At 45.4% G+C, this 23,473-nt stretch overlaps 1 protein-coding gene across 1 annotated transcript in view; it reads right to left on the reverse strand.

Annotated features, from left to right (window-relative positions):
• The window catches only part of CFAP251 (cilia and flagella associated protein 251), an 86,746-nt gene that overhangs the window by 34,267 nt on the left and 29,006 nt on the right, over positions 1-23,473 (reverse strand). The window contains exons 12-19 of the mRNA XM_040251286.1: positions 21,864-22,078; positions 19,055-19,249; positions 17,681-17,931; positions 16,985-17,136; positions 15,678-15,851; positions 14,054-14,238; positions 5,702-5,816; positions 4,525-4,688 (exon numbers count right to left, since the gene is read on the reverse strand). Of these exons, the coding sequence (XP_040107220.1) occupies positions 4,525-4,688; positions 5,702-5,816; positions 14,054-14,238; positions 15,678-15,851; positions 16,985-17,136; positions 17,681-17,931; positions 19,055-19,249; positions 21,864-22,078 (1,451 nt within the window). The remainder of the gene's footprint in view (positions 1-4,524; positions 4,689-5,701; positions 5,817-14,053; positions 14,239-15,677; positions 15,852-16,984; positions 17,137-17,680; positions 17,932-19,054; positions 19,250-21,863; positions 22,079-23,473) is intronic.

The following is a 23,473-nucleotide window of genomic DNA, read 5'->3' on the forward strand; positions in this document are numbered from 1 at the left end:
GACCACTAGCTTATTTGGAGGATGATTAAGACACACTTTGTAGAGACTATGGTGGGAAGTGGTTAAGTATACCGAATCTGGAGTGAAAGGGACATGCCTGTGAGCCCTGGCTCTGCCTCCAGAGAGCAGGGTGATCATGGGCAAGTGACTTTACTACTCGGGGCCTCCGTTTCCTATTCTGAAAAATGGGAATAATTACAGGGTCTGCCTCACGAGACAGTTGTGAAAATTAAAGTGAATGCACATAAAGAATTGGACACAAAGCCCTTTGTTTTCCTCCTATGATGAATCCTTGTTGAGGTGTGGAATTGAATCAGGAAGATAGCATGTGAATCCACAGCCTCATCACCTCACTCCATGGCTGGGGCAGTCCCTGAGCCCCTTGGAGTGAGTTTCCAGACCTGTACACCGGGGTTGTCAACAGTCCCTATGTCGCCGGATAGCTGTGAGGATAAACCAGGCAATGCATGGAAAGCACGGGACCCAGGGCCTGGCCCAGGGTTATTAGTACTGTTGACCTGGGTCAACACCTCCACCGTTCCTGCAGGAGTCAGCCAGCAAACAGTCCTCAGTCCTCAGTCAGGACCCCGCAAAGCCCCACCCAAGCAGGCTGCTGGTGGTCTGTGGAGCTGGTGTACTCTCCAGGTGGGCCTGGGCTCCAGGTGGGCCTGAGGCCCGTCTCCAGCAGGGCCCAGCCGTCACCCAACTCTTGGCTCTGACATTAGCTATCAAGGCAGGAGTCTGGCTAAGAGGGTGCCTGCTCTGAGGCTCCCAGGCCAGCCTCAAGCCCAATCCCGACAGGCACTGTGGACAGAGAGGCCAGGGTTAGCCCCGTGGTTCTGAAGCAGGGCCAGTTTAAAGGCCCGATGTGACATGGAGGAGCCTGTCACTACCAGGAAAGCCCCAGGGAACAGGCTCACGGAGCTCTGGATCCTATGGGAGCAGCCCTCCGCTGGTCAGAACTGCAATTCGCTCCTGGTTCCCCAGCCACCGTCAGCTGACGGGAGAGCCAGAGGGACTGACTGGGCTTGTTCCACCAGAGCTGGGGGATGAGCCTTCCCTCAGCTGTGGTGTGAAATCTAGGAACCATCAGAGGCCATGTTTTCACCGAGTGATGAAACCCGCCTCGGCAGAGTGACAGTGGGTTATGGCAGAGGCAAGCAGAGAGCAAACGCTGAGGGTGGGCGGTCCTGGCTTCTGGGATCCTGAGATCCCAGGACAGGACTGGTCCTAACTTCCCATTTCTCCCTAAGTTGGGTTCTAACACTCGCCACAAAACAAGAGGTCATTGGGGAACAAAGGGGAGGCGCATTTACTGAGAATGCTTTTCCTACTGTGTGCCCAGGAATATAGTCAGTACTTTGGGGAATGATCCAAAGCCGGAGTAGCTGTGAGGCAGCAAACAACACAGAGCAGGTGCTCAGTAAAGGTTCCCTAGGGGAGGGTGTGGGGAAGGGGAGGGGAGAGGAGGGAGAGGGGTAGGGGGAGAGGAAAGGGGAAGGGGGGGGGAGGGGAGGGGGAGGGGAGGGGGAGGGAAGGGGAGGGGGGATAGCAATGGTAGCCATCACTTGGTTCCCTAGTAGGGGAAATAAGATCCCACATGCCTTGAGGTGCAGCCAAATAAATATACTGCCAAGTGCAAAACGCAGGTGCAGATGGGTGCATATAGCATACAATATGAATATATATATTTATATTTGTATAAAGATATCGTGGAGGGAGAATTCCCTGGCTGTCCAGTGATTAGGGCTTGGCACTTCCACTGCATTGTTTGATCTCTGATAGGGGAACTAAGATCCTGCATGTCCCATACTGCAAAAAAAAAAGAGAGAGAGAGAGATAAAAAACAAACAAACAAATAAATCAGCTCTGAACACAGCGGTAATGTTCCCATTTTAACAGATGGAGAAACTGAGGCTCAAAGAAGGGAAGGGACTTGCCTCAGGTCAGCAAGTAGCAGGGGAGGTGGGATTTGAATCTGGGTCTTTCTGGCACTTGTCTGAGCAAGACAGCAGGATGCCAGGTGGGTGTGAGGTTGAGCACAAAAATGGAGGATTTAAAAACAGATGCCCGACAAGGAGAGAAAAAGGGTGGCCTGCCAACCCAAGATAGGGGAAGGGAAAGTACAAGTCGGGGACTTGGGGAAAGATGAAGGGAAGAGGTCTCCCCGGGGAAGTCTGAGATGCTGCAATGATAATTCAGGGGCCTAGGAGTTTGCTGGTTAAGATGATGTGAACGTGACAGGATTTATCACCTTCATTTTACCTTACAACTCGCCATCAATAGACCTGGTAGGAAACTTCACTTGTTTACTTGTTTCGGGCTTTTACATTTCTTCCCATTAGTGAAGCACTGAGCATATTAAAACAGCAGAAGCAGTGATGAAGTGCTAATCAGTTTATAATGATCCTTTGTCCCCACAACAGATTAAATTGAAATTCTCGCAAGCCTGGATTCTGGCCATGTTCAGGAAAGCAACTGGAAAGCAAGTGCTTTTTTTTTTTTTAAATCTCTGCCATTCCAGATCTCAAGATGATTGAGATGAGGACAAAAATGGGAAAAAAAAAAAAAAAAAGGAAGATTCTGTCTTCCCACCAGGATGTCACCTGACCCCATCCATCCGGGTAACAGGCTATAGGTGTCAAAGGATTAAGCACCTCATGCTGGAGACGTGATGAATAAGTTTTTTTTCAAGGGGAGAGTTCACCTTCAGCTTCTAAATCCCCAAAATCTGCCCTCCTGGGTGAAAACAGAGGTGAAGGTCAGAGTTGCAACTGCAATCTGAAACCCCCTTGAGGTTCCAAAGCGGATTTACCTGGCTGGTCTTGCTTCTATTCACGTGAAGGGGAGAAGCTTCGATGTCTGCCACGGAAGAGGGATGTGCACTTGGCAGACGGTGGGGGCATACTTTCATTTTCTGTGTTATTTAGCTTTGGCCGCGGTGGCTCTTTGTTGCCGCCGCATGGGCTTTCTCTAGTTGCGGCGAGCTGGCGTCTCTTCCTGTGGAGCACCGGCTCTGTGTCTTCAGTAGTGGCAGCACATGGGCGCGGCGGTTGTGGCACATGGGGCTTAGTTGCTCCATGGCATGTGGAATCTTCCCGGACCAGGGATCCAAACTGTGTCCCCTGCACTGGCAGGTAGATTCTTATCCACTGCACCACCAGGGAAGCCTAGGGGGTATTCTTTTACCCAACAAACAAATTGGGTTTGTTCTTTTAGGAAGGTACCTTTCTCTGGGCTGTTTTTACCCAGCTCCTCACAGGACCCTGCCAGGAAGAGGGGCATAGAGAAGGTGGTCAGGAAAGAAACTGGCTCCGCCCCGTGGCTGTTCAATGAATTTGGAGAGATGAGAGGATTACTTTAGTGGTAATCCTTTTTTAAAAAAAAAAAAAAATTTACTATTTTTTGGCTGCACTGTTCATCATGTAGGATCTTCGTTCCCCAGCCAGGGATTGAACCTACCGCCCCTGTGATGGAAGCATGCAGTCCTAACCACGGGGTAGCCAGGGGAGTTCCTAACCTTTTTTAATAAGAAAGATCCTGCACTCCTAAGCAAATGCCTTTATAAGGAAGAAGAGATGAAAGGAAATCATTAATTTACTGTCTTTAGCTCAGTGCTGTGTGCTTTCCGTAAGGATTCTATAAAAGTCCCTATTGTTGTCCCCTTCCGCACCACCACCCCCCTCCATTGCACAGACAAGGAATCTAAAGATCTGAGATGCTAATCTCTGGGACCTAGGGCAGCCTAGGTCCCACAGCCAGCAGACAGTAGACTTCAGATTCAAATCCATGTGTCTCTGACCTCAAAGTCTGTGTCTCTCCTACGCCCGATCACAGAACTCTTCAGCCTCACCCTAGGCAGAAATTCGCAGCTCAGGGCAGGGTGAGAACACTGAAAATACACATTTCAGATAATACTCTTACTATTTCTGTAACACACATTTTGGAGATTCGGGCTTGATCTCTCTAGCTGGTGTGGATTTTCAGGCGACACAGTGAGAAGTATTCTGGGGGAATGGGGCATGGGTTCACAAGGTAGGATCACACAGCTTCGCCTGCAAATACCATGGGTCCCTGAGACAGAAGAGTAACCTTCTGTGTGCCCCTTAATATGAACAAGTGTCTCGGGGAGCACCCTGAAGGCCATGCCTGAGTCTTGGCTGTCTTTATACCTTCAGGCCTAGCACAGTGCCCAGGATGTTGTAGGGTGTTTTTGTTTTTATTTTTTCTAATATTTATTTATTTGTCTGCACCGGGATGAGGGATCTTTTATTTTTTTTAGTTGCAGCATTTGGGATCTTCAGTTGTAGCATATGAACTCTTAGCTGTAGCATGTGGGATCTAGTTCCCTGACCAGGGATAGAACCCGGGCCCCTGCATTGGGAGCGTGGAGTCTCAGCCACTGGACCACCAGGGAAGTCCTGTCATAGGGGTTTAATACCTGTCTGCAGTTGCTGAGTGAAAAGAAGGGGTGTATACGGTTCACCCTCCTTAGGGGGCCAAGCTTCTCACTGCAGTACGCACCTTAAGTTGATTTCCCACTGCACCACTGACCGATCCTGCCCTCCTGCTGTGAAGGCATAGCAGCCGTCATAGGAAAGGGCCATGTTGGCCACCCCATTCGGGTGGCATATGAGGGCAGAGGTCTTATGTGGATTGCCATCAACTGGTAAGATCTGAAGTCCAACCTAGAAAGGAAGAAAAGTGAAGTTGCTCAGTCGTGTTCGACTCTTTGCGACCCCGTGGACTTTAGCCCACCAGGCTCCTCTGTCCATGGGATTCTCCAGGCAAAAATACTGGAGTGGGTTGCCATTTCCTTCTCCAGGGGATCTTCCGGATCCAGGGATTGAACTCAGGTCTCCCGCATTTCGGGCAGACACCTTAACCTCTGAGCCACCAGGGAAGACAAGAAAGGAAGAAGTAACTAGATATTCAGACTAAGATACCCAGGCCCCAGGCCAGACTTGGCACAGTCAGGTGTCAGCTCCAGATCTGTTTATGCGAAGGACCTGTGGGTCCGGTACTGCCTTCTCAGTGTGTGAGGGCTGCATTTCAAGCATTTCATATGGCTGGGGCTTCACATACACTGCGCCCTGCAGGGTGGCCCCTTGGGAGAGGGATGCCTGGTTCTACCAGGGACACAGAAAGGAAACTTCCCTCCTACCTTCATGGTCAGATGTCCAGGCTTTTCCAGGATAATTATGGCATTTTATGATCTTATACTTTTCCATATGGACTTGTAGATTTTTTTAAAAAATTATTTATTTTAGTCAGTTTATTTATTTGGCTGTGCCAGGTCTTAGTTTCAGCATGCAGGATCTTTAGTCGTGGCATGTGAACTCTTAGTCACTGCAAGTGGGATCTAAGTTCCCTCACCAGGGATCAAACCCAGGGCCCCTGAGTTGGGAGCTCACAGTCTTAGCCACTGGACCACCAGAGAAGTCCCTAGATTAAGTCATTAAATGTACAACTAAGTGTAACTAACTTGTCTTCATAAGAAAAAACTTTGGGGAGTAGAGAAAAAACAAGGGAAGTCTCCTGAGAGTCGTCCTCACTCAATTATGGCAGTTTGAAGTGTGGAGCAGGATGAGAGTCTCGGGCTTGGGGAAAGCCAGTGTTCTTAAGTCTGGTAACACCTGTGGCTATTTCCCACTCCAGACACGCGGGCACCTTAGTGGGGCAGAGGGCAAACCGCTGGCACCTTGTCTCTGTTAATAAACACCATGTAGCGCTTCTGCAGTTCCAGAGTGGATTTCACTGGGAGGATTTGTATCTGCTCAATGGGAGATCCATAAACCGGCCCTAGGAGTGTCTTCCTGCAAGAGAAAAAAAAGAAACGTTTTCTAAATTCCACAAATCTGAATGCAGGTTTTATGACTTGTTCCCTTTCACGATCCCTCATACATTTTAAAGATCTTGGTTTTTTTTGTTTGTTTGTTTTTGATGTGGATCATTTTAAAAGTCTTTATTGAATTTGTTACACTATTGTTTCTGCTTTATGTTTTGGTAGCAAGACGTGGGATTTTCACTTCTTGACGAGGGATTGAACCCACATCCTCTGCAATGGAAGGCAAAGTCTTAACCACTGGACCATCCAGGAAGTCCATCCTATATGTTTTAAATTTTGAGTTTCTTGTCACTTAACTAAGCCCATTGTCATAAAGACCTCACTCTCAACCGCTACTGGTGGCTGCAAATCAGGGGCAGCAGCTCTAGATGTTTCAGGGAAATTTTGCTTGTGAAGGATGCTCTTCTTGGCCAAGGCTCTGACTCTCCCCTTGACAGCTGAAAAAAGGGAACATCATGCCTCGAGAACGCGTACTCGAACAAGGGATGCAGAAAACGCTGCAAGGACGAGACGAGCATGGACAGGATGTGAAGAAACAGCCCCATCCTCCCATGGTTGCCCAGGATCTTAGAGGGAGACCCTGTCTGGTGTCCAGACATCTGACAGCAGGTCTGAGATGGGTCCCCCCCAAACTCAAGGGTCCCCCCAAAACTCTGTGCATCACACTCTAATGAATTGCACCCTACGGTCAGATTTCTGAATTTAGATTCTCTTATGGTAATTAGGAACCTGATCCAAGGTTAGGCTGCCAGAAGTGACCTCAAGCCTGGAGCTGGGTTTGCCCTGAAGCTGGCAAAACCTGAGCTACAGGACCCCTCCCTCACAAACGCCCCTTCTGAGGCCTGGGAGGGACCCTCGCCATTTTTAATTTATTTCTAATTATATATCTTTTAATTAAAATTTTATATATATTTGTTTATAATTAATATTAACCAATTAATTTGGCTGCATCAGGTCCCAGCTAATGGGATCTTTGTTGCAAGGCACAGACTCTCTAATTGTGGTATGTAGACTCAGTAGTTTCAGTGAGTATTTAGTCACTCCCAAGCATGTGGAAGTGAAAGAGGAGAGTGAAAAAGTTGGCTTAAAGTTCAACATTCAGAAAACTAAGATCATGGCATCTGGTCCCATCACTTCATGGCAAATAGATGGGGAAACAGTGGAAACAGTGGCTGATTTTATTTTGGGGGGCTCTAAAATCACTGCAGATGGTGACTGCAGCCATGAAATTAAAAGACGCTTACTCCTTGGAAGGAAAGTTATGACCAACCTAGATAGCATATTAAAAAGCAGAGACATTACTTTGTCAACAAAGGTCCATCTAGTCAAGGCTACGGTTTTTCCAGTAGTCATGTATGGATGTGAGAGTTGGACTATAAAGAAAGCTGAGTGCAGAAGGGTTGATGCTTTTGAACTGTGGTGTTGGAGAAGACTCTTGAGAGTCCCTTGGACTGCAAGGAGGGAGATCCAACCAGTCCATCCTAAAGGAGATCAGTCGTGGGTGTTCATTGGAAGGACTGATGTTGAAGCTGAAACTCCAATACTTTGGCCACCTGATGTGAAGAGCTGACTCATTTGAAAAGACCCTGATGCTGGCAAAGATTGAGGGCAGGAGGAGAAGGGGACGACAGAGGATAAGATGGTTGGATGGCATCACTGACTCAATGGACATAAGTTTGGGTAAACTCTGGGAGTTGGTGATGGACAGGGAGGCCTGGTGTGCTGCGGTTCACGGGGTCGCAAAGAGTCAGACACGACTGAGCAACTGAACTGAAGCATGTGAGATCTTAGTTTCCCGACCAGGGATCCAACCTGCATCCCTGCATTGGAAGGCAGATTCTTAATCACTGGACCACCAGGGAAGTCTTTACATCTCTTTTCTAATAAAAAAAAAAAAGAGGACCCACAAATTCAAATACGCTTCACATCCCACAAAACCTGAGCCTGCCCCTGAATAAGGCCAGCAGCTTTTTAATCTTCTATTTTAAGCCCCTTGTTGTTTGGATGTGTTTTCTCCCTGTATCTCCTGTAACCAGCCCATATCTGGTAGGGACAGGAGACATTCCTTGTACGACTTTCTCGAGCACCTCTCTGTGCCAGGCACCATGACAGGGGCTCGGGACTCAGAAGTGAGTGAGAGTTAGTTACTGCCATTGAGCTCACAGCCTTGCAGGGACAACAGCTGTGGAAGCACAAGGGGAGAAGTGGGGTGACAAGCAAACACCTGGCATGGAGCCTGCACTGGGGAAGGAGTGATAAGACATCTAGCAGAAGACATCTGAGTTTGCAAAGGCAGAAAAAAATAGGGCAGTATCAGAAAAACAGGCAGTGGGAACAGGAGCTCAAACATATGGGATGCGGATTATTGCTTGAAACCTGCAGAAACGGTAAAGGGGAAAGGAGTTGGGGGAGGAGAGTGAAGGAAGGTAAGACCGAGATGGTGAGCATGGGCAAACTCTGAAGTTTGACTGTGACCGCTGGGCTGCAGGATGCAGGAGGGGCCAGGCTGGATGATGCATGATCAGGCTCATATACACAGAGAATTAGGTGAAGTGTTAAAAATACTAAAATAACCAGATGATAGACAATGCATCAGCTAATTTTAAGTCATCTTTATCTAATCATTTGAGTAGAAACGTTTAAAGACCTTCCTCAGATATCATTGAGTAGGACTTCCCTGGTGGTCCAGTAGTAAGGACTCCGTGCTCCTAATGCAGGGGGCTGGCTTCAGTCCCTGTCAGGGAACTAGGATCCTGCATGCCATATGGTATGACCAAACAAAATAAAAACCAGTATTATTCAACGGGTAGATGTAGGGAAGAGGATGGTTAAGAGCACAGACTCTGGTAAGAATCCCAGCTCTGACCCTTAAAAATTAGGGGCAAGTTGTAGAGAAACTAGAACCTTCATATACGGCTGGCAGGAAATGTGAAGTGGTGCAGCTGCTGTGGAAAACAGCGGGGCGGGTCCTCAAATGGTTCAACATAGTAACCATATGATTCAGCAATTCCACTGCTAAGTCTGTATCCAAGAGAAATGAAACAGATGTCTACACAGAAACCTGTATACAAATGTTTGTAAGAGCCGAAGAGTAGAGACAATCCAATTGACAGCTTATGGATGGATAGACAAAATGTGGTCTGTCTATACAATGGAATATTACAAGGGATGAAGCACTGACACAGACTACAACATGTTTGAACTTTGAAAGCATGATGCTAAGAAGTCAGACCCCAGAAGTCACATATCATATGATTCTGTTTACATGAAGTATCCAGAACAGAAAAACCCATAGAGACAGAAAGTAGACTAGTAATTGCCAGGGATGGATAGTTGTGGGGGGGGGGCGGTCAGAGGGAAAGAAAGGGAATGGGGAATGATGGCTAGTGGGTTTGGGATATCTCCTCAGCGGGTAATGACAATGCTCTTGAATGGAATAGTGATGATGGTTACACAACCTTGTGAATACAGTAAAAAGCCACTGAAAATGGTAGATATCACAGTATATGAATTCCAGCTTAAACTATAAATAAACAAAAGGAAAAAAGTTAAGCTATTCAACCCCTCTGAGCCTCAGGTTCCTCATTGGTAAAAAAGGGATCATGACAGTATTTACTCCATAAGACTACAGTCAGCATTAAATAAATTAATATATATATAAAGCACTCAGTACAGTTCAGGAGATAGTAGGGTACTCAGCTGGACACGACTGAAGTAACTTAGCAGCAGCAGCACATAGTAGGAGCTATGTAACTGCTACATAGTACTGCTGAATTTCTAACAATTTCATAAAATTAATGTCTTTTTCTTCTGATGGAAAACATTTTACATATTCATTGTGAAAATTTTCAAATATCTAGACAGGTAGAAAAATCTACCCATAACTCTACATGGCTACACCCTTTATTCCAAGATAATCATGGGTAATAATTTGCTGTATACAACTTTATATATATTCTAGACCACCTAATTATAATTTTAGATGAAAAAATATAAGTTATATAAATATAATTTTATATGAAAATATATTCATGCTTCTTTGGCAATTTACTTTCTCTCATTTATGTCTTACAGATATTTCCATGTTACTATGCAGAGAGCTATCTTCTCTTTTTTCTTTTTTTCCTTTTTCTAAAAGCAGCATCATGTTTCAGCGTACTGACAAGCCATCATTTAACTAATCCCCTATTAATGGACATTTGGAGTGTTTCCATTTTTAAAAATATTTTCAAACAAGACATCCTTTTACTTATGTCTTGGCATCCTGTGTGAGTACTTCTGTGGGCTACATTCCTAGAAGTAAGAAGACAGGCTGTAATTTAATAGAGGGTAACAAATTACTCTCCCAAAAGGTTGTCCCCATTTACACTACACCCCCCAACCCGGCCGCTAGCAGCCTGCTACAGCGTCTTATGACTTTGCCAACACTTGACGCTATCGATCATTTTTATCTTTGCTAATCTGATTTGTGAAAAATGAGGTCTTCTTTTCATTTGCATCTTTGATGTACTGGTAAGCATCTGCTCATAGGTTTATTGGCCTTTTTCTCTGAACTGCCTCTTCGTGTTCTTTCAAATATTTTTAAATGCATTTTAAAATTCTTTTGGATTTATCATAAAAAGGCAATTCCTTCCCAATTAAGTTGTGGTTACAGGGCTTTATTATTCCTACAGCTTAAAAGATGCTTTATGCCAGGGATTTTACTTTGGAATGATGAGAATGTTTTAAAACTAGATGGAGGTAGGTGGTGAAAGGACTAAATACCACTGAATTGTTCACTTTACAATGGTTGGTTTTACGTCATGTGAATTTAATAAACTATTTTTTAAGAAAGATGCTTTATACTAATTTCCAATTGCTCTTCAATGGCAGAAACACCTGATTTCATCGCTCTAAATGAAAGCATTAATTCAAAAAGATATACACACCCCTATATTCACTGCAGCATTACTTACAATAGCTAAGATGTGGAGGAAACCTACACGTCCATCAATAGATGAATGGATAAGAAGATGCAGTGCATATATCCGATGGAATATAAATCTTGTCCTTTGTGATAACATGGGTGGACCTGAAGGGTATTATGCTTAGTGAAATAAGTCAGATAGAGACAGGTAAATACTGTATGATTTCAGTTATATATGGAAGCTAAAAAAAAAAACAAAAACAAGTGAACAAATATAACAAAACAGGAACAGAGTTATAGATACAGAGAACAAACAGGTGGTTGCCAGAGGGGAGGAAGGTTGTGGGGGAGGAAAGAAATAGGAGAGGGAAATAAAGCGGTCCAAACTTCCAGTTACAAAATAAATGAGTCCCAGTTATGAAACGTACAATGCAGAGAATATAGTCAATAACTATGTAATATCTTAGTATGGCAACATATTGTTGTGATCATCTTGAAATATATGGAAATAGGAATAAATGCATAGAATCACTATGTTGTGTAACAAGAAATAATATAGTGTCATAGGTCAGTTAGACTTTGAAAACAAACAAAGAAACTCACAGAAAAAGGGACCAGATTTGTCGTTATCAGAAGGCAGGGGTTGGGGGGAGGGGGAGTTGGATTAAGGCAGGCAAAAGCCATGAACTTTCAGTTGTAAGAAAAATAAGCACTAGGGGTGTAAGATATAACATGATAAATACAGTTAAGACTACTGCATGTTACAGATGAGAGTTAAGAGAATAAATCCTAAGAGTTCTCATAACAAGGAAAAAATGTTTTACTATTTCTTTAATTTTGTAGCTACAGGAGAGGATGGATGTTCACTAAACTTCCTGTAACAGCACTTCATGATGTATGTAAGTCAAATCATTATGCTGCACACCTTACATTTATATAGTGCTGTATGTCAATTATATCTCAATTAACTGGAATAAAAAATAACAGCAACAATAAAGGCAATAGGTGGAAACATTCTTTAAAACAGGAAACATGCTTTACACCAATTTCCCATTGATCTTCAATGGCAGAACCTCCTAACCGCTCAGCTTTGAGCTCTCATTACTAACTGTGAGGAGGAACTCCAAGTCTGGGCAGCTCCATCCCCCAGCCACCTGCTCAGCCAACTCAGAGCTTCTCAGAACTGAGCACATCTATGAGATATTCTTTTTTTTTTATGTTTATTTATTTGGCTGTGCTGGTTCTTAATTGTGGCATGGGGGAATCTTCAGTTAGCATGCAAGCTCTTCGTTGCAGCATGTGGGATCTAGTTCCCTGACTAGGGATCAAACTCGGGGCACTGCATTGGGAGCAGAGACTTAGCCACTGGACCACCAGGGAAGTCCCTATGAGATAGTTTTTATCCAAAAAGCTTGTGTCCAAAGAGGATGTACAAAGATTCTGAAATCTTCCTAAAACTCCTTCTTACGTATTTCTTTCAAATGTCTCCTTCCCGGTGTTTTAATAGCTTTAAGAAAATTTGTGCTGTATTTCTCTCCTGTCCCTGCCACATGACATGGCATGTCTCAGTCATTTTCCCATGGGCCCTTCTAAAAAGGGAAATTAAAAAAAAAAAAAAAAGACCCTGAGTGATCTTGGCCTTTTGAAGACCTATCTTATCTGAGATACATTTCCAAAAGATGGTCTTCCTCAAGCATGGAGCCAGCTGCTATGGTGTTTTCCGACTTTCTCCTCCCAGGTGGGGTCGCCACAGCATCCTCACCTCTATGAGGGCTGCATCGGGGACCAGCGATGCCAAAGAGAGGACAGAGTCACAGGTGGGTTCAAGGGGCAAGTCCTGCCCTGACCAGCTCCGTGACCTTGGGCAAGTTTTGTTACCTGTCTGATCCACAGTGGCACGATGTTTTTGCAGGACTGTTGCAGATGAAATGGGATGATGAATGCAGGGCCCCGATGAAGGGGTCATGCACTGATCAGGAGGAGCAAACCCTGGACTCACAAGCCTAGCAGCGCAAGAGGGCAACCACAGGTGTAGACGTATTTCGGGGTGGAGGCACCGCTGCTCTAAGACGCTAAGCTTTGGATACCCTGGGCTTGGTCCTTTAACCTCTTCTCTATCCACCTTTCCCCTCCTGAATATTCTCTTGTCTCATGCTTTAAACCAACAAGTGTGCTGACCTCAAATATGGATCTCCAGCCCAACCTCTAACTTGAACGCCACTTCCCCCAATAAAATGCAAATCTCAAAAAAAAAAATGCAAATCTCATGGTGACAGCAACATTGTTTTGTCTTCATTCCCATCTTCAGCACCTAGAACAGCACCTGGCTCAGGTAGGGGGCTCAGGAAACACTTACTGAGAGAACAAAGGGGGCTTCCCAGGTAGCACTAGTGGTAAAGAACCCACCTGCCAATGCGGGAGATCCCTGGGTCGGGAAGATCCCCTGGAGGAGGAAATGGCAAGCCATTCCAGTATTCTTGCCTGGAAAATCCCTTGGACAGAGGAGTCTGGAGGCCTACAGTCCACAGGGTGGGCTATAGTCCATATAGTGGGCTTGAAAGAAGAAAGAATGCTATTAAGTTGAACTTATAACTTCTTTAAGAACCAAGAATAAGTAAAATCAAACAGCTGGTAGTATTCAGGTGAAACCGCTTTTTTCCAGGAGAGAAAAATAGGAGATTCCATTGCACATGAGCAGCTTTTCTGGGGCCGCAGGGTCTGATTCCTTTGTTGAATCTCCATCTCCAAGCTCTGAGTACCTTATCCCTGTGAAGTGATGGGCTCAGAAACAATGTTTGAATCCTGCCTCTGGCACTTCCTTTTAAAAACTTTTTTAGATGCTACCAATGCAGCTTATTATTTACTTATTAAAATTACTTTTGGCTACACAGCTCTTCACTGCTGCACACGGACTGCTCGCTGTGGATGCGGGCTTCTCTAGTCACAGCACACAGGCTCTAGAGCACTTGGGCTCAGTAGCTGCGGTGCGCGGGCTTAGTTGCCCCACAGATGTAGGATCTTAGTCCCCCGCACAGGGATTGAACCCGCACCCCCTGCATTGGAAGGCGCATTCTTAACCACTGGACGGCCAGTGAAGTCCCTGCCTCTGGCACTTTCTAACCATGTGAACTTGGGCAAGGACAACTAACCTTATCTATCTCTCAGTTTCCTACTTTGCAAAGTAAGAAGGGTTGTAATGGTAGGCAAGCTCTTTGCAGGTCCTTAAGGTGGGACTTGAAATAACCTGGGGACCGAGAAATTGATTTATGCACCATTTTGCGGGAAGCTCCCTGGCTTACCTGCACATTTTTGTGGTAGAATTAAAAAGCTTCACTTTGTAGCCACTGTTGCAAATGAGCAGGAAGAGCTCCTTGGTGAGTGGTGGATACCAGACCATACAGGTGGGATAGCTGCCCTGGTCGGTTCGGTGAATGTCCAGGACTGCCAGGTGGTCTTTGTAGCTCTTGAGTAGGTTATACTCAATCTACAGGGAAGCCCAGACGAACACACATGAGGACTGAGGTGAAGTCAGTCAGTAAACAATCCTTTTCTCGGAGGAGACAGTATCAGGCCTTTTAAGAGGAGAATTGCCTGAACTTCTACACATAATAAACTACCAGTATGGAGTATCCATTATGAGCAAGATGATGCCATTTAATACAACTCCCCAGCGGTGCAGTCCTGCTATGCCCATTTTGCAGATGAGAAAACAGATGTTCAGAGAGATTCTGTGGTTTTCCCAAGGCCACACAGCCAAGGAGTGGTAGAGTGAGAATTCAAATCTAGGTCCAACTAACTCCAGAACCTGAATCTTATAACTTTGTTGTCCTACTTCACTTAGCATTATCGTGGTGACTTTCTGTGAGTACGAACTAATTCATAGCTAAATCTCAGCTCTTGAAAGTCATACATTAGCAGCCTGCTGAATTTCACCCATAGGTAGGTTTTGGTGGACAGACCGGGATGGATGGAAGGAAGGAAGGATGGATAGATGATGGGTGGATGGGAGAATGGACAGAATAGGGACTTCGCTGGTGGTCCTCTGGCTAAGACCCTGAAGTCCTAATGCAGGGGGCCTGGGTTTCATCTCTGGTTGTGGGACTAGATCCCACATGCCACAATGAAGACTGACGATCTCAAGTGCTGCAACTAAGACCTGGCACAGTCAAATAAATAAATAAAATTTTAAATATATTTTTAAAAAAAGAGTGGATAGAATAAAGGAAGGAAGGGGAGGAAAGAAAGGAAGTTAAGATGGATGCACAGATAAATCAACTGGTTTTGAATCCTTTGGGCTCAATCATGTAATATCATATCTGCCACTGTCACCACCTTTACCTCTTGACCCTCTTTGGGTTGTCACATGGAGGTAACGGCCTGGCCCTGACCCCAACCCCGAGACATGGGAATTGTGAGTGTTGGCTTCCAAATGTCCACTGAGAGGCAAAGGTGGCTGAGCTGTCCATGCTGTGGGGAGGACCACCTCCGCTCCACCAATATGCCATTTCCCAGGGCCCTCCTCACTCAGGACACGAGTCCCTGTGCGGTGTCAGAGCTGCATGAAAGCCAAGTGCCAACTCAGAATGGTTTTCACTACTTCGTCATACATTCAGTTTCTTTTTTAAAAGACATTTATTTATTTAACTTATTCATTTGTCTGTGCCGGGTCTTAGTTGCAGCATACGAGATCTTCACCTGCCAACTCGAACTCTTGAGTTGTGGCATGTGGGATCCAGTTCCCTGATCATGGATCGAACCTGAGCATTGGGAATGTGGAGTCTTAGCCACTGGACCAGCATGGAAGTCCCCACATATTCGTCTTCTCCAACAAACACACATACTGGTTCTGTGCCAGACTCCAGGGAAATAACAAGAATGAGACATGGTCCTGAGGACCAGGCCAAGAAAAGCAAAGGAGCTCACCAGGAGTCTGTCTCTGCCGAGGCTCAGCAGTCGGGGCTCGTTGCTGTCCAGATGAACCCCAAACAGGACGCTTCGAATGCTCTTGCGGTGAGAGCGCAGCCTTGCCAAGTATTCCCAGACCCTTCGTCCATGTTTGACTCTCACCACATAAACAGCAACAGTGAAACTGACATCCTGAGTATGAGGAAAAGAGCCGAAGTTACTCCGTTTTTGATTTTGTAAGTTAAGAGTTATCACTGTGTTTTTCATGCTAACTTTGCTTTTAGAGAATTTTGTCCAAAAAGAAAACCTCTGTCTATTGGAACAAGTGGTAAAATAATACCCATTTTTGCAGATGAGAAAAATCAGAGTTCAAAGTAGGTAGTGGCAGGCAGTGGGGTGGGGAGAGGGGGGGGTGGGGTGGGGAGAGGGGGGGTGGGGTGGGCAGAGATGGTATTTGTCTAACATTATGGTCTTACTATCCTTGCTGGTCTCCATGTCATTCTCTGTTGGAAACTGAAATCCCTACCCTTTCTGCCTTTGTCCTCCCTTCTCTTTATCCAGCTACACAAAATTTTAAAAGGTATGATTAAAAAATACATACATGATGGCTGAGAGCTAAACGGAGAGCAGGCGGGAACAGCCTGAAGGGACACGGGACACCTGAGTTGCTGTGCTGATGGGAAGCGAGTTGGAGTCAAGGGTGTCAGCAGCTACTTCCCCGCATCCCCACCCGCTCTCCCAGGAGAAGTCGGGGGAAGGGAGAGGTCGGGGTCCCGAAAAAATCTTTACTGGGATTAAGAGCCCTATTTACAGAGGGAAGGAACAGAATCCAAAATGCTCGGCGGAAGACTTTGCCTTGAGATAAATGAGAAGGTCATCTCGTCAGGAATCAAAAGGAAAGATGAAAGCCAGGATGCAGAGAGAGGATTCCAAAAAACTCACAAACCACAAAGCCGGAGTCCGGAGTCGGGGAGTTCGGGGAGTTCAGAGGCCCCGGTCTCATTTTCAGGCAGAAGTGCCCCCACCCACCCGCTGCCTCACTTCCCCCATCCCTTTCTCTTTTTATAACAGCTTTATTGAGATATAATTCACACCACACACAATTCACCCGGCAGAGATGTACAATTCAATGGACTTTAGTATATTCACAGAGTTGCGCGTCCATCATCACGGTTTTAGAGCGTTTTCATCGCCTACCTCCCAAAGAAACCCGTACCCTGAAGCCCCTGCTCCCCCCTCCACCCCCCCCATGTCCCAACTCCTCCCTCTTGCGGCTTTAAAAGAGGTTGTGGAGCCACTGGACCGCACTCACTGACGATACTCACAGCCGTCGCCATGTACTGGGAGTCATGGGAGAAGCTGATGTGAGTCACGCTGCTCCTGGAATATCTGAAAGGCTCTGAGATTGCACTTTCTAAGGACATTGCATCAAAAATGTAAACAGTCCCCTCTGTGAAGCCAGCTCCAAGCAGAGCTCCTGAAATCACAAGTTGGAGAACAAGGGTTGAAAAACGCTTTCACTGGTACTTTCCTGGTGGCCCAGGGGCTAAGACTCTGAGTGCCCAGTGCAGGGGGCCTGGGTTCAATCTCTGGTTAGGGAACTAGATACATGTGCTGCAGCTAAGAGTTCACATGCCGCAACTAAAGATTCCCGAAACTAAGAACCGCACAGCTAAATAAATAAATTACTTTTTTTTTTTAAAAAAAGAAAGCAAGAAAAGGACTACACTGACTCAAGAAATATCAACTCTGTGCCAAGCCTTGTCCTAGGTGCCAAGGAGACAGCAACAAACAGGATAGACAAGGTCCTGAGAGGAAGAAGCAAACTGGAAAACATGGCACCATGGGATGAGACCAGGCGGTGCAGAGTTCTGCAGCATCCAGGGGGACCAGGCATCCCATCTGGCCTGGTGCGGGGAGTAGGTCAAGGTCACCTTCCTGGAGCTGCTATAGCCAAAGGCAGAGCTATTTGGGTCTGTTTTTGGTTTAGAACCCAAGACAGGTGGATAAGATAAAAATACCTTCAGGGTTGTAGGTCAGACTCTGAACTCCAAGCCCCTTCTCAAAGACCCTGCTGAAGAGGTATTTTTTCTGTTCATAATCCCACACTTTGATTATCCCGCAGAAACTTCCGATGGCGATGAGGGGCTGGTATGGGTGGCAGGAGATGGCACAAATGGCATCCCTGGGCTCGACAAATAACTTCTCAAGTTTAGTCCCATCTACCGTCAAGTGGTACACTGACGCATCTGATGTTCCGATGATAAAATTCCTGTTTGCCAAGGAGAGACCAACCCGTATCAGCACTTGCAGCGAACAGGGCACACCAGCAATTCTGGTTCTAATTGCACACGAAACGCCTCTGTCGTCTGTAATTTAGTGACATTATTAACCCAGCATCTCCAAAAATACGCCACTAAAACCCAACAGCCTCCATTTGCAAGTGAAAAAGCCCACATTTCTACATGTAAATTGAGTCATTAAGTATGCAGATGGACAGTCAGTTGTACAATTAGCTAATCTGCACATGCAAATATTCATTTGTGTATGCAAATATGGTGCTGGGTGCACACATACAGATGTGCCTGCAAATACGGCAAGGGTAATTAAGCAGGCTCACAGATAATTCTGTCTTGAAATGTTATGGCTATTCACTATCAAATCCCTTTAACCATAGAGCTAGGACAAACTCAGCTCAGAGAAAGGAGACCAACCTACAATGAAGGACTCCAGAGGTAACTGAGATCAGAGCCATTTCCAGCTTCCTATCACTAAACATTCTTAATAGGAGAATGATGTTTCACTTAAAAAAGAAAAAAGATTAAATAGTGATTGTAATCAGCCAAGGAGATCCATCTCTGACCCAGGGAAAGGCCTAACTAAAAAGGCCAGGTTCCCTGTATTTCACACCCCAGGAACAGGAAGAAGATACCACGGTGCACAAACTAAAAGAAGACACAGCTTTTTGACTGTTCCAACGATGAGGTTCATGAACAACTTCAACTGAGCGCTGAAGAAGTGATGCTTTGGAACTGTGTGCTGGAGAAGACCCTTGAGAGTCCCAAGGAGATCAAACCAGTCCATCCTAAAGGAAATAACTCTGAATATTCATTGGAAAAACTGATACTGAAGCTGAAGCTCCAATACGTTGGCCACCTGATGTGAAGAACCAACTCACTGGAAAAGACCCTGATGCTGGGAAAGACTGAGAACAGGAGAAGGGGACGACACAGGATGAGATGGTTGGATGGCATCACCGACTCATTGGACATGAGTTTGAGCAAACTCCGAAAGATAGTGAAGGACAGGGAAGCCTGGCATGCTGCCTGTGGTCCATGGGGTCGCAAAGAGTCGGACACTTAATGACTGAACAACAACAACAGTTAACAACTCACCTTGCAACAAAATGGTCACTTTTTAGAGTGCAGTCTGGAGGATAGTTTGTATTTTCGGCTGGAGGGGCTGCGGGGGTCTTTGAAAAGGACAGGGATCTTATGGAGCTGAGTTTGAAGTGGCTGTACCAGTTCACAATGGAGAGGGTGTGATCATAGAACTTGATGTTGCCCCGAAGGTCGCCTGTGACAATATAGCTGAAGACAGAGGATAAAGTCAGCTTGTTAAATAATGGTGGTGGTGGTTTAGTGGCTAAGATGTGTCCAACTCTTTGTGACCCCATGGACTGTAGCCCACCAGGCTCCTCTGTCCATGGGATTTCCCAGGCAAGAGTACTGGCGTGGGTTGCCATTTCCTTTTCTAGGGGATCTTCCCGACCCAAGGACCGAAGCCAGGTCTCCTGCATTGTAGGTTAAATAATGATACTGAGTATCATCTATTGAACACATATGCCAGCCTCTGGACTCCAGGCGTTGTAAAAAACTTTCACTGAATATGGCCCCATGTGGCTGATTTTCCTGTCATTCCCAGTTCATGTTTGGGAAACAGGTTTAAGGCCTGGGATTGCCAGATTTAACAAGTAAAAATGCAGGGTCCTCAGTTAAATTTCAATTTCAGATGAACCATGAGTAAATTTCTAGGATAAGTATGTCCCAAATAGTGCATGCTTCCAAATGCAACTGCCTCATGCAGTATTTGGGACATTGTATGTATATGTAAAGTTTATTTCCTGCGTCAGGTCTTGGTTGCAGCATGAGGGATCTTGAGTTCCACATTCAAACCCTTCATTGTGCAATGTGGGACCTAGTTTCCTGACCAGGGACTGAACCCAGACCCCCCAGCATCGGAAGACCAGAGTCTTAGCCACTGGACCACCAGGGAAGTCCCGGGACACACTTAAACCCGGCCACCCTATCAGGGCCACATAGCCAGGCAGACTATGCAGGGGCCCAAGTGTATAGGACACGAAGTCCATGCTCTCTGCTTTCTTCTGCCCTGCCCTCTAAGGTCAGTCCTGTGCAACGGCAGTGGGCAGTGATTTCCATTCTCCACCACAGACTACAGATGACAACAGAGTCTGGCTACCGTCCCTCTGAAGTCATACAGGCTGGCAAGGGGACGCAGGGAGACAACTGCTGTGAGAGGGATCGTAAAACCCTGTCCAGTCATCACAGCCAAAGGCAGTGCTGTGTGACAGAATGGTTTTTATTTCCTCAGAGCCATCCCAATGAGCTTGTTTTTTTTAAGCCTCTGACATAATTCTAATCACGGGAGGAGGTGGGGGATGAATTTTCTCATATATATATATATGAAAAGCGATTAAATGTGGTTTCTGATTAATAAGCAAGGCAAGTGGGCAGAGTAATTGGCTAGAACGGCGTTCACTGCCCTCTGCTGGACAGAAACAGCAAAACAAGGCAAAATTTTTTTTTTCTCCTCCTGTGTTTCTTAATACTTTTTCCTGCAACGGCTCCCTGGTCCTGGCTGGGGTTTTTTGTTTGTTTGTTTTGTTGTTGTTTTGGCCGCACCACTCGGCATGCAGGATCTTACTTCCCTAACCAGGGACCGAACCCTCATTCTCTCCCTTGGAAGTGCAGAGTCTTAACCACTGGACTGCAGGGGAAGTCCCCTGGCTGTGTTTTACTTAACGTGGAGAGAGGGGAACCCAGGCATGGTCTTCCCTGGGTCCTATTCCTCAATGATTAAAGTTGACTGCTTCATCAAGTGTGATTCTACTGCTATCTTTTCCCACCAACTGGGTGAAGATGACGATTTGTATTTCTCTTTGCAAGCCACTCCAGGGCCTCACTGTTATTAAAGAAAGGGGAAGACCTTTCATATAGACCCTGTATTAAAGAAAGGGGAAGGGGAGCAACAGGCCTTTGGAGAGCAGAGGGCACAGTGACTCCCACCACGTGGGCAGGGTCCTCGTCATGAGGCAACTGTCTCCAGCACTTTGGGGAACTTCCCTAGCACCCTGACAAGGGCTGTTGTACCTAGAGCTCCCCTGTGCCAGAGAGTGTGCTAAGAGTTTTACAATCCTTGGGACGTTCCCTTGTAGCCCAGTGGTTAGGACTCAGTGCTTCCACTGCAGGAGACACGGGTTCAGTCCCTGGTCAGGAAACTAAGATCCAGCAAGCCATCCTCACACAATCACTCAGAGAGGGACAGTGTTATGATGCCCACTTTACAGATGGAAGAATGGAGGTTTGGCACATTTAAGTCCCTTGTCCCAGATCACTCAGCAAGGAAAGAATGTATTTGGCATGTGAACCCCTTTATGTCTGAGGCTAAGGCATAAGGCTGAGATCAGTTGTGGATGCCCACAGCCCCTCAAAATCAAGGAGTTAAGGAACTCTATAAAGTTTTGTTGTATTTTATCTTTTCATGATTGGCAAATGTTATTTTGTCATCAGAAAAAAAAATAGCTCTTTATGCCATTTTCTTCCACTGAAAGAATGTAAAATTTAGGGTGCAAAATAAGTCTAACTAGGGCAGAAGAAAAAAAAAACAGTTACTTTTTGTTTCACCAACCCAAAAGTGTTGGGTTTAAAAGTAATGCATGCCCATGCAATTTTTAAAAAAATAAAAGCAACCCAATTAGTACAAATGAGACTATAAAAAGAAGTAAATCCACCCCTGTCCTTAATCTTGGTTCTCCGTTCTTTTCCTCAGAGGCAGCCAGTGTTCCCAGTTAAATTGGTTCTCCCCAGAAACAATCTTTGCATATACAAAATATGTATCTACCTCCAAAAGGGTTTTTAGATAAGTTTATAATCATCTACAGCTACTTTTTCATTCACTAATTACCTGTCAACTGTAGTGAGCACAGTGATACCCTCCTTCTGCAAATGAACCAGTTTGCAAGGTTTGATATGGGGAAAGCCCATGGAGGAGGAGGCAGATGGCGGTGGGCGGTAAATGTCCCAGACAACCAGCTTCCCTTCCTTCGTCGCGGACAGTATTTGGGTTAAATTCAAATGAAAGACAGACTGGCTAAATTTTCCCACGAGCTTGTTGAATGTCTGTATTTCAAAAGACAGGTTACACGTTATATGTACAAGTTACCGTTGATGGTAAATATAAAACAAAACATTTATCAGCACAACATTTTATAATGTTTCACCTAAATATAGTAGGAAAAAAAATAAAGTTAAAAAAATCAGTTAAAAAACACTTCCCTGAGGATTGCCATGATCCAGGCAGTTCTGAACCTCTGAGGGTTTGCTAAGAGCAAGTGAAGGGCCACATACGGGATTAATTAAATGGTTTGCTTAAAGCAGAAGAAAGAGTGGTTAATCATTGTTTATACCTGCACAACTTCTCTTTCAGAGTTTTCAGAAACTGATAAGGAAACTAATGTCTGTCATGAACGAAAGCATGCTCCAGCTGTAAAAAATCATAAAACAATTCTCCCAGTCTTCTTCTGATCATAAATCATCTTCCCATCAGTGGAAAGTAAGTGCTTTACACAGAAATGCCCCTAAGATCCCTTACTAAACGTATGCTACGTAGGATAAGGCACCAGGCCATCTTTCTCTGACAGTGTTCTAGAGATGAAGTATAAAAAGAACGCAGAGCAGCGAGTGAACGCTTGGCGAATGTTTACTGAATGAACACACGAAGGAAGTCAGTGATCTGTCATATGATACAGCAAGTCTGCTGTCTGGCTCTCTACTTAGGCAGAGAAAATTCTAGGGTGGACCTCTTTGAGGTCAGTAGAAGTACAACTGGTCAAGCTCGAACAGCACATTCTTGTCTAAAAGCAGCCCTGTTCAACACGAGGCATTTTTATCATTTCAAACTGCAGCCGATTCTCATTCTTTGTGGATTCCATTTTCATGAATTTACCTGTGTGCTGAAATGTATGTGTAACCGCCAAAGCAATCCTCGTGGCACCTCACAATCATTTGCAGATGTGTGTGTGTGCCAAGTGGCAAAACACTTGACATTCCCAGCTGAGGTCAAGCAAGGCAATTCTCTGTCTGGTTTCAGCTCTCAGGAAGCAAGTGTCCTTAGCCTGGTCTTTACTGCCATGATGTTTGCTCTTTTTTTTGGGGGGGGGTACTTTTTATTGGTGATTTTGGTAAATTGGCTCCTGAACATGGTATTAAAATACTATATGGTGCTCTTGGAGCATGAGAAGGCTGTGACATACCTTCCAGAGAATTCACCTGCATTAGATAAGCCTCATTCAGGCATGAGTTCTACCTGGTGTTGTCAACCTTGAGTCCAACGTTAAGGAACTAACATTATAAATTAAATATTGTGTCTTTAAACAGAAACATACATAAAACAAGGTCATGGATCTGTCAGCTGATGAAAGTATGGTGACCCTAAGCTGGCAGGAACCTGTTCTTACAACTCTCCTAGGAGCAACGATTCAGCATCCACTAACTCAGGTCTGCAGAGACCGTACA

This window comes from Oryx dammah, unplaced genomic scaffold (assembly GCF_014754425.2).
Source record: "Oryx dammah isolate SB20612 unplaced genomic scaffold, SCBI_Odam_1.1 HiC_scaffold_12, whole genome shotgun sequence".
NCBI classification, from domain to species: Eukaryota; Metazoa; Chordata; class Mammalia; order Artiodactyla; family Bovidae; genus Oryx; species Oryx dammah.